At 43.0% G+C, this 11,869-nt stretch overlaps 1 protein-coding gene across 1 annotated transcript; it reads right to left on the reverse strand.

Annotated features, from left to right (window-relative positions):
* Positions 1-674: 674 nt before the first annotated feature.
* Positions 675-8,105, reverse strand: LOC136768423 (transmembrane protein 272). Its single transcript, XM_066722638.1, has 5 exons — positions 7,950-8,105; positions 5,071-5,157; positions 4,732-4,782; positions 3,270-3,479; positions 675-1,809 (listed from the first exon to the last, which is right to left on the reverse strand). The coding sequence occupies exons 2-5, from the start codon at positions 5,135-5,137 to the stop codon at positions 1,601-1,603; spliced, it is 537 nt and encodes a 178-aa protein (XP_066578735.1). The 5' UTR covers positions 5,138-5,157; positions 7,950-8,105; the 3' UTR covers positions 675-1,600.
* Positions 8,106-11,869: the final 3,764 nt, after the last annotated feature.

Genomic DNA, 11,869 nt, shown 5'->3' on the forward strand with positions numbered 1-11,869 from the left:
CTGCTCGTCTTATAAATCGATTGCAGATCGATGTGGCAGCTAGGATTTTAACAGGTACGTTACTCTGGTTCTCAAATTTCTCAATTGGCTTCCTGTCCATTACCACATTTATTTAAAAATATTTGAGCTTACATCTAAAGCAATGCATGGCCACAATCCCAGAATGCATCACATCTCATGGGCGTAGTTTTAGTTGTCGCTCCTTCCCTGTGGAATTCTCACTTTAAAATTGCATGAAAACCTTTTTATTCTCTACTGCATGTGGTCCTCTGTAATGTATTTTGTTTTCTACCATTATGTATTTTAATGGATGTTACGGATGTGTTTTTGTTTTTAACTTTGTAAAGCACTTTGAGACACATCGGTGTGGAAAGGGCTATGATGTTATTTTCACAGTATATTTCTGTCACTTCACCTTCCGGACGACAAGCTGGATTGCAGATGAGGTGATCATGAAAGCATTGTGATTTGTTTCAATAAAGAGAATTTAAGCAAAACAAATAACTGAGAACCTTATGATTTATATAGGAGTGCAGCTGTCAAAAGGTTTCCATCTGCAGTGGTATTTGTATCTCCGTTTATGGAGACAATTTCCTCATCCTGCACGTTCAATCTCTGGCCAACTAACTTCCCCCCACACCGGGACCACTCTTAACAGACGGCAAGACACTCGAGACATTCCTGACACTTTTATTGGCAAACAATTTAATACACCACAGTCTCAGCAGACTGGGTACAGACGCCACCTAGTGGTCTCCTATAGGCAAAACAATATTTAAAGGCACAGGTCATACACACTGATTCCAAGTGTGTTTAAGCTCTGATTGGCTTTTTAATGCTTTTCTAACAGAGGGTACATTAATATCCACTCATCTGTGAAACACAATGGTGTAAACAACAGAAAATCCAATTGGCACACATATACAAATAAATAAAAAAGTAATGAATTCACAGGAAATTAAGTTTAATTAGAGGCCCATTATGAAGGCACAGTCGTGTTCAATTAAACCGTAAAATCACACGCTGTCACAGTCAGCTGGAGGACAGTCGGACATCAGTTGATATGGAGAAGATTTTCTTGAGTGGAGGGCACGGGTGTATTTGTACACATCTGTCTCTCTCTCCATCCCTCTCTCTTTTAAAAGCCGTAAACATTTTCAATACTGGGGTACCTTTCAAGGGGTTTCTTTGTTTAGTGTAGCAAGTGCATGTGCATTTCATGTTCGGAAAGAGAGAGAAAGAGAGAGCAACACACAGCCAACCCAGGGGACTGCAGCAAACTCCACAAACCACTTACACACACACACAGATCAGAGCAGATTGTGGAAGCAAACGGCCATGTTGGGATATTTGAAAGACAAGTTTTTTCATCGTTATGCAAGTGAAATTTGTTAAAAACAAAAGAAAAAGACAGTGCTGCAATTTACTTGTGTGTGCGTCTGTGTGTGGGAGGGTCGATTTAATGAACAATTACTTTAGTGCAATTAAAATACAGACCAGAACGACAGGTGAGGAAGAGACAGAGCTAAAGAGAGAGAAACTGAACATGTTGGGCATAAGAATTCGCACCGAGTGGATGATGGGTGGGTGGGTGGGAATTTTAAACATCCTCTCTGAGGATCCCACTGTTGTTGCCCCCGCAGATGCACACGCACAGCAAGGCACAGCACCCCCCCACGAGCAGCACCCCCAGCAGGATGTACACCAGGGTGGTCGTCCAGAAGGCGAACAGGTACAGCGTCTTGTTGCAGAAGTCGGCGGCTCCGGGGGTGTAGTTGGGCTGGTAGATGGAGTAAATCCACACGTTCCCTGGGAGGGTGGCAGAGCACAGATGGACGTGCACACACACACACACACACACACACAGACACAGGCACGCACACACAACCCTCATTAGCTTCAGCACTGTGTGAGCAGCTGCCTGGAGCCCCCGATGAACTAGCCTAGTAGAAATGTTATGCACTGCGTCTTGGACACCTGGATTAAGCCCAACAAATCACGTCAACTGAGCAGTTTAATGATACCTAATATATCTTTATATAGTTAAAAAAAACAGAAGGCACTTCGGGCCCAGGGTTGCGGCCCCACTGGCTGTACAGCGAGCCCCCAAGTTGTGGCAGAGAAAAAACAAGGCAACTTTCTCAGGGGCAATCAAACTGGGTTTATTATTGGGCAGGAGTCCACGGTTTGGGCTCGGTCATGCATCGTCTTTCAGACACGTTGCAACAAACTTAAATGCTGCGTTGCACAAAAACGGAAAGACATTAAGATGACAAAAGCTGTACTTCGTACTGGCAACGCTATCCGACATCTCACTCCCCGTTCCTCTCTATAAACTCAGTATTCTAACGGCACTGTACAGAAAAGGGAGCGGGCAAGGTAAACCAGTGTCACAGACATACTAATAGAAGCGCATATAAAAATGTTTAATGCACTCTGTATATGGGTTCATTACAAGCTGCGATAGGAACTAAAGCTATTTGTGGTGAGAGTCAGTGGAATAGGTGTCCGCAGAGGAAACATTTCTACAGCAACTGTCTCTGAATGAACCTCAATGCAAGAGTATCCCCTGCGGACAGTTACAGAAACCATGTGGGGATACTTCTTATTCTCAACTAATTGAAGAACATTAAACTTATGCGGGTAAAGCTTTTATGTCAGATACACTCATTGAGTAATTACGGTCGTCCATGAGCAAGTGTCATTCTCAGTTTGACTCTTTGTAGCCCGTTAAACAGGAACATATTTGTAATGCTATTATACTATTATATATATATTATAGGAGAGGATGCTTTTTTTGGGCTCCAACGGTTTGATAATACGATCGTTTAAGATTTTTTTTTTTTAAAGCAAATAGTGAACTTAAAAGTTCTTGGCAGGGAACATCCACACAAAACAAAACTGAAAGCACACGTTTGTTACTTATTATCATATCATTAGTTCTTTTGCATCACTGCGCTTACCCGCCCCCCCCCCACCATAGCACAGAACACAACACTACATAGCCGAGAACACCACAAAACTGCACAGCCCTCCCCCCCATGCTCCACACTCATTTGCATAGAAGCCTGACAAGATCAGACTCATCCTCCACCTCTCCGCTCTGTTACTGCAGTGCTACAGCCCTTCCCACCCTCGAACCCGCACTGCAGGCCGGCCGTCTGTGCCATTAAAGTACACAGAACCTACACAGGGGCTACTCCTACACACCTGGAGATAGAATCTAACTCCACAACACGTCTCCCCCCCGGCTGGGCACAGCCCCTTACCTGTGATGAACCAGCAGAAGAGGAAGAGGGACGCCAGCGATGTCCAGGTGGTGCAGACGTTGCCCAGCAGCCCCCCGGTGCCGCCCTCTTCCTCGTTCTTAGTGCAGGGCAGGCAGGCCAGCAGGCTGAGGGCCACCGTGAAGACCCCCGAGACCACCAGGTAGATGGGGATGTAGCGCTGGCGGGGGCAGTCGTGCAGGTACAGCACGCCTGGGGGAGGGGGAGAAGAATAAAACAATGGGGGATAGTCTCCACAAAAATGGCAACGTGTGTGTGCATGTACTTTAAAAAAGTATTGATATGTATTTGCAAAGACTTCAGTTATGCATTTTCACTAGTATTTTATATTCTCCATTTTCAGGCATTTGTATTTAAATCAATGAGTTGCATTGCAATAATCACAACAACACAAGCACTGCACAACATTAACACAACAGAAGAAGATTAATGACAATCAGTCCCAACAAGGAGAGCGGGAGAACTCGTCTCCTCTGCGCCCCTCTATTACCCAGTGGGGGAGGAGACGAGACAGAGAAAAATGGGGTGTCTAAAGAGTCAATTGGAGACTTGAAGGTCAATTGCAACGAACTGAAAGCAGTACTAACCGGAGACAATCCCGTGGTTAACGCACAGCTCCGTAATGAACTAGTCCATAGGTTAAATACCCACTGCAACAAACTCGGCGGCTGAAGTTAGTCTTCAGCTGCGGTCGGAAAAAGGTCTCCATTGCAGCAAACCCCTAAACCACTGCTACTGCCTCTAGAGGAGGCAAAGTATGGGACTAACTTAGACCCACTCCAGCTACGGACTAACTATGCATAGTACCGTACTAAGGGGAACAAAATGTACCAAATCACAATGTACTACTTTTGTAACTGAACTACTCATAACTCGATTCATAATCAGTAATCGTTTAGTTTTACATATTAAATAGTTACGTTTTTGTTTGTGACATTGACAAAATGTATTAATAATGCTCTGGTGTACACTGGTGAAATTGACACCACAGCTAACAAAAAATATAATTAAAATAAGAACCAGTGTACAGATTGCCATTTGAAGGGTTTTATGAAATACTATGAAATAATACTGAAAGCTTTACATGAATAATTACCCAGCTGGAACTGTAATGCACTATTATATTAATAATATGGAGTTAATATGTTGTGCTGAGTTTATTGTGATGTACAAATGAGACTATTTGAAAATACAAGCCATAGATTGAAATACAAATAACTGAAAAACACATACGGAAATACATATTTGAAGTATTTGCACAATACATGTCAACACTTTAAAAGTCAAATACATTCAAGTAGTAATTGTGAAACAGGATACAATTTATACATTTGAAAATAAAGATTTTGTGAAAGTATTTGAAGTAATTGGAAATGCAGAAAATAAATATTTGATCCAGGTCTGGTGTGTGTGTGCATGCGTCACAGTTTGTATCCATACTCACCGATCACAATCTGGGCCACAGGGATGGCACTCGTGATGATTTTGGAGATAACTGTGGAGAGAGAGGTCACAGTCAAACCTATTCACCCCCTTGATTTGAAACACTATTAGTCCCTTCGCTGAAATGACGCTGTGCGTTGAACTGGACCTGTGCGTCGACTCGTATTTTCTCTGGGCTTGTGGAGCACAGATTTGGGTCAAGAAAATAAAGTAAGAATACAGTGTGTGTGTGTGTGTGTGTGTGTGTGTGTGTGTAAACACAGGACGACCGTTCAGTTTGGCTCATGATGCGGTTGTGCTGTGTGGGCTCAGGTGAGGGGGTCGGGGGTCACAGGGGTACCTAGGCTGGGGGTGTTGAGCGTGGGTGGCTTGGGGATGTTTTGAAGGAGGTCTCTGCGTTCGTCCATGGTCACGGGCACTCTGAAACCTGGGGCGGAGATGGAGAGTCACCAGTGAGAACAGGGAGACACACACACTATGTAACCGAGTAATAGATACTGATAACACAAAGCCACACTCTCACCCACATCTTGCAGAACAGCAGCAAAAAAACACTTTAAAGAAATCCACACAGGAAGTTAACAAACACTTACTGCAGACACCCAGGAGTCACACACACTCAGCAAAACGTTAAGACTCAGTGCGTGATCTCTCATGTGACACCCAAAATGGTTTGAGTTTATAACAGAATCACACTGCCAACCGTGCACAGCCCTGAAAGAGTCTTTATACCCGTCACACTGCTACAAAATCAGATCGGTTACACTGTCTTCCGGCACAGCTACCACAACTTAAACTAGGCCTGTGTCTGCGCGAAGATCTTTTAAATATCTGATCGAACATCTCTTAAAAACAAATATGGTTACAAAATAAGGCTGTGCATAAATGAATTAATTAATTCCACCTTACACAAAACCTAAAACACAACCCCTGTATCGCAGGGAAAAGGTCAAGCAGCTACGAATGAAACTTGCTCTCCAACTTTTAGGCCTTAAACAAACAAAAGTTCATTCCAATCTTCTGCATCAGTGCGTCACATTCTTGCAAAAACAAAGTCAGGTAGAACATGCATTTAAATCTGTTAGCGGCAATAATAATAGTGCTGTTGAAACTAGTTATCCCTCTGAAACAAGTGTGACAAATAGATGTACTGTACTGTAAGATAACATGTTTAAACATTGTATTTTGTGAATATATAGGCTAACTTACTACAACTATTATTAAAATTAGCAGAAGAATTAAAAGTCTAGGAAAGAGGTCTAATTCAAAAAGTACTCTAATTTGTATGCTATTGAAAACATTGTCCGATTGTGAAGTTGGTTTGGATACAGATCTATTTACTAATATTATTATTAATAGATGAAGCACATTGTGTATTCTGCGTCACAGTGCAGAGACGGTAATACGGTAGAGGGATCCCCTGTGTGACACGCTGCGCGAGGCACCAACGCAGTGACGGGGAGTGTATTCTGATTTTTAGAGCCGGAGCATTCTGCTGGACACTTGAGCATCCTGGGGCCCTGCAGTCAGGCCCTTAGGAACCAGAGGCCCCCGGTACAACATTGAGGGACAGCGTCCTGGTCGAGTAGAACCTCCCCCCCCAGGTTGTACTTGGTTTTTGGTGTCAGTAAGGACGGGTTCCACGCTGCGTAATGAGATCTGACCTTTATCACAACCTGGAAACTTAAACACCCAGAATGCCCATATGCACACTTCTCTCTATATAACACACTGGCTATTTCTCACACACATCAGTAATTCTCAGTGTGACTAGACGTGCTACACAGTAGCAGCCCACAATGAAGAGGCTTATGAGTCAGAATCCAGACTGAACACAATGCCCTCTTTATCATTACATTTACTTAGCAGACAGTCTTATCCACGTCGAGTTACATGGTCTGAATAAACGCCAAGCCATGACATTCCTTACCCAGGACGGACATACAGCTTTCACAAGAAACGTTGCCAAAGCATCACAAATTGCACTGAACGTTATAAGAGAAACATCCCCGTACAACCTGAATGATGCCCCCAATGCTGAGACCGTCTGCATATGGCCGGTGCGTTCAGCTGTCGGCTTCAAACAGGGTCAGTGTTCCTATTGACACACCGGAACACTTACTTACTGATTGTGGGTGGTTCTCAGTAGGTCTCCAGCCATTTAAACCATTCTTGAAACTCCCCTGTATTCAATACCCCATCCCAACACACATTGCAGAAGTACATTGGAAGTGTTGGAGGATGCTCCGTTTTATTCTGGGCGTTGTGTCCGCACTTTAAACTACATCAAACGTACATCTGCTTGATTGTTGTCTCTCTTTCCTACATGAAATGAAGGCGTAGTGGTTTAAAAACACGGATTGCACACGGAGTGAAATTAATTTAAAAAACTTGCTCACTGCCTGTCTATCAGTAACTCCACCACCACCGATATCAGTGTTAAAGTTCAGATGTTTGACTCTTGAGGTTTTCCTGACGGTGGATCAACGCAAGTCACAGGACTCGACGCGCAGCCTGTGGTCGCGTACTTGGTTGCGCAGATGTCCGCAGATCTGATCGGCTCCACCAATGGGAGTGGCGCGATTCTGCAGATCTGCTAAACGAATATAATTGCGAAACAAGACACTGCCCGTCCTAGAAACCATGTCCGTTCGCATTTTCCTCCGTTTATTCGCTGGCTCTCACGTAAAGATGTCACAAGTGAAAAACAAAGTGAATACACAGCTGTGTGCGCTTAGTTGTAAGTGCCAGTCTGAGCGATCGAACTGATCGAACTGATCGAACGCGGGAGGCGACCGAACACGCCATTCGGAACGCAGGGCGAGAACTTAACAAATGCATTGACGGATAGATAAATACGTTGTTTGTTTTCGTTGTCGTCCCCCAAGACGGACAACAGCTGGGACACCAAACAAACACACACACACAAACTGACCTCTCCAACTTAGCAAAACAATACAAAAACAATGCAAATGCACAACACACACAATTGCAAACGCAGAGTCGCTTTGTTATCATGCAACGCCGGCCCTGAGAGACGCTGTGTTTGTTGTCGGTGGCGGATAGTTAAGTTAATTTAAAACTACACCCAAGTTGGGTCTATTGGACCTGAACTATAAACATAGTTGTTCTTTTTATAACAGTATCTCTAGCTGTCACCCCCAAGCTAACAGACTCCCACTGGTGTTTCCATATGTTTAAAAGCAAATAGTAGCTCACCTGAGGTCAGGCGGTGTTTGCACGGAGGCCAGCTGACTGCAGGGCAATGAGAAGCGCAATGAATCTGCTTTGCGGGGCAGCGGCGCACTTCCTTCTTCCTGCTGCCGGATGAGCGCACAGGTCCGCAGGTCTGCGCGGCTGCACCAATGGGATCGCTGGGATTGTGCAGGTCTGCGCACAGCTGTGGAAAGTCTGCGCTAGCTGCAAAGACGTGATCACAGGTCTGAGCGTGTGGCGCTGCGTTTGGGTTGAAGTGAAGTGCGTGTGAAAGTGTGTGTGACAGAGAAAGAGGAAGAGGAGAGACAGGAGAGAGAAACAGAAAGAGAGATAAATGACCTAGACCGAGAGGGAGGGCACACACAGGGACCAGAAAGAAGAACCACGTCATTCCGTGTAGAATAACTAACGAAAAACAATGACATCGATAATAATAATAATAATAATAATAATAATAATAATACAACATCTCTATTTAGGATTAAATGGGATAGATACACAATATGTTATCGTTTTATCACGCATTACAATGCGCCATGACGCTGTTTATACTTTCCATGCAACGCCTTTAATAGTATCCAGACATATCTTGATTTGATTTGATTTTAGATTTCCCCACATTAACATTGAACCGAATCAACACAAAGTCACCATTAATTTGTGAGGCATTCCCTTTATTGTATGTCTGGTAACAACTGATATGGAGTATTTAGGTCTATTGTATGTTTACAGTATTATAGAAATTGGGTTAACTGGCTGATTGGGAAAGTTGAAGAGACACACAGTGACCCAGTGACACAATGACTGTGACACAGAGACACAGAGTGCAGTGACACAATGACTTTGACACAGAGACACACAGTAACCCAGGGACACAATGTCTATGACACAGAGACAGTGACATAGAGACACAAAGAGACAGTAAAACAGATACAGTGATACAGAGACACACAGAAAAAAATCATAGATGGAATGCGTGATAATGTTAAAAAACAAAACAACATATAAAAAGAGTATGTTGTTGTCTATTCAAATCAGATGACGCACAAGTGAAGAGAAACAGAAACTTAACATTTTTGTCAGGAGAGAGATAAACCCAACTAACCCGTGCAACATTGTTAAAACACAGCTGTGCTAATAACAAGGTGGCAAGATTGTGATAAAGTGAACTTAAAAGTGAAGAATATGACACTATGGCAACACCAATTGGTGTCTCCAGGGCATATTTTCAAAACATTGTAAAGTAATCTTATAAAATAAAATGTGTGTAAGGAAAATCATCAATTAAATATAACATGTATATTGGCTTTCAAATTGTTTCTAAGAAATTCTCAGAATATTTCTCTTTTTGGTCTGTAAAGATAAGATCTTAAAAACAAAGAGGTCTGGAGAGGTATCTGAGTAAAGGACATAAAAATGACTAAAGAAAGACAAACCCTAAACAGCTCCTCAGATACAGAGAGATCAGTGGCGATTGGTGGAAACCACAGATACAGTGCTTAGGCTGCTAAGGAATAAATATATTGTGATGCTGTGTGGGCTTAGTTTGTAGTGGACACCCAACAAGCACGATTGGGTCGAATGGCCTCCTCTCGTTTGTAAACTTCCTTATGTTCTTATGAATCTAAAACTTCAGATAATTAATTCCAGTGGTCAATTTACTGCTAGATTTACAGAAAAAAGAAGACGGCAAGCAAAATTGGCATTTCATCCTTTGAAAATATTAGAGGAAACGATTATCTTTGCCTTGATACCGCGATATATGAATATATCTTTCATTGATTCATTTTGAAATTAAAGAACACCTCCATCTAAATGCAGGGGAACCTGTCAAGTCTTTTAAACCTTATCCAAGACACCGAATTCAAGCTGATCAGCCCCACAGGAAAACATCGGTCATGTCCCTTCGCCCCTGATTTTAATTATACTTCACACAGTAAAGAGTATAGTTTGCACAGTACAAACACACTTATCAGATTACACACCTGCTGGGTTTCAGTGGAAGTCTGAAGTCCCTAAACTGCCCCTGGTGTTGAGGAGTTGGTACTGCAGTTTCACTTTCTAGTAATTGTCTACCAGAACCTGTCAGACTCTGTGTTTTGCCCCACGTTCTCCAGTACCTAGCGTAGGGACTAGTACTCTGGTCCAGGAGAGACCAGGCTAGTCCACAGAAAGAAAGAAAGAAAGAAAGAGGGAAAGAATGAGAGCAGACTATGCCGCCTGAAAAGAAAGCAGATAGCAGCTTCCACACAGAAATGCTGTCAGGCGAGATGCCATCCTTAACAGAAGATATGATGTCATATCCTTGTGGTTTCCAGTACACAATTTGTGAAACAGAAAATGAAAACTAAAAATAATATAGGAGCCTTTTAATGCCCACAATGTCTTTATTAAGACTTTATTCAGTGTTAAGTAAACAAATTATTATTATTATTATTATTATTATTATTATTTCTTGGCAGATGCCCTTATCCAGGGCGACTTACAACATAAGTGTAAAACAAAGTGCAAAAATACAGTGAAGTAAAAGGCATCAATCATTACAAATTCAATTAAACTAAAACATAGCAATTCATAATAATACATTTTACAAATTCCAATTTACAAATAAGTGTGTCTGAATGTTCGTTTAAGATGGAGGAGGTCAGCATCTTACCAAGATTGAAAATAATAATTTCAAAAGTCCTGTTTTTCCTCAATCGTCAGCACATTAAACTGTAAGACCATCATGGCATCAGCCCCTCCACACTTGACGTCCACACAGGGTTTGTGTTGCTGGTATTTCATGTGTGTGTGTCGGAGAGTGCAGCCGTGTGTGTGTGTGTATGTGAGTGCCACAGTGTGGGCGTGTTTCATGTTCCATAGTTAAGTACGACTGCAAAAATTGTATCACCTTCACAATTACCAATAATTTGCTGAACAAAAGACAGATCTAGTTGCTTATGGTTTTGCAGTAAACTCTTTATTATAGGGATAATATGGGTAGAGCAGTAAGAAGGCAGAAGGCACAGTGTCCACAGTGTCCATTACTGTCCACAGTAATGAGTGCAGAAAACAATTCCATCAAATCACCAAAAAGATCCTGAGAGAAAGATTTATCTCAGCATCTTAGTACATACAGTAAGTCTGATTGTTAGGGTTGAAGCAAAACAGCAATGGTACAGCTACAGACACGTGTGTACGCACACATGGACATGGAGTCAGTGTCTGTGGTTGTTGGGGGTGTTGACTGGTAACTCATGCAGAGTGAGAGACCATATCAGCCCCAGCCCCAATCCTAATATGGCAAAAACAGAGCTGAAGAAAAAGTACAGGTACAGGGCCGTGCTGCAGTAGTCCGGTCGACCGGGGCTGGAATTGGGCTCAACCCCATAGTCCCAGGGAATACCTGAGACAGAAGCAAAACAAGATGATGATGATTTTAATTAAAACAATCAGCAGCATCGACTTCAATACCAATACCAACATCATCAGTTATCATCATCAATATGATAGGGTCGTTCCGCAACACTGAAATAACCCAGTGGTCGACAGGGATGAGCCTCCATACCTGTGACCAAAAAGATCAGGTATCCGATGGCGAAAAGAAAAGTGAAAATCTCGCACTGGGACCTCTGCTCACTCTGGGTGTCCCTTCCCATGGAGTGGGTGACATAACCCAGCAATAGCAGGGCCGGGGCCAGCACACCCTTCAGCTGCAGATGACTGGACATGGATGGCTGGAGTGGACATTCATTCGAGTGCGTTGCCCCTGTGCGACAAGGAGACAAGGGTGGGAGACAGAGATACATGCATGGAGGGAGACAGGGAGGGAGAGAGAGACACAGACAACGACAGGAGTGAGACTGATAAACAGGCCGTGAGACAGATTCCTCAGACAGACACAGATGGACAGTGAGAGGGTAGAGAATAGTGACATACAA

This window comes from Amia ocellicauda, chromosome 14 (assembly GCF_036373705.1).
Source record: "Amia ocellicauda isolate fAmiCal2 chromosome 14, fAmiCal2.hap1, whole genome shotgun sequence".
Lineage (NCBI taxonomy): Eukaryota > Metazoa > Chordata > Actinopteri > Amiiformes > Amiidae > Amia > Amia ocellicauda.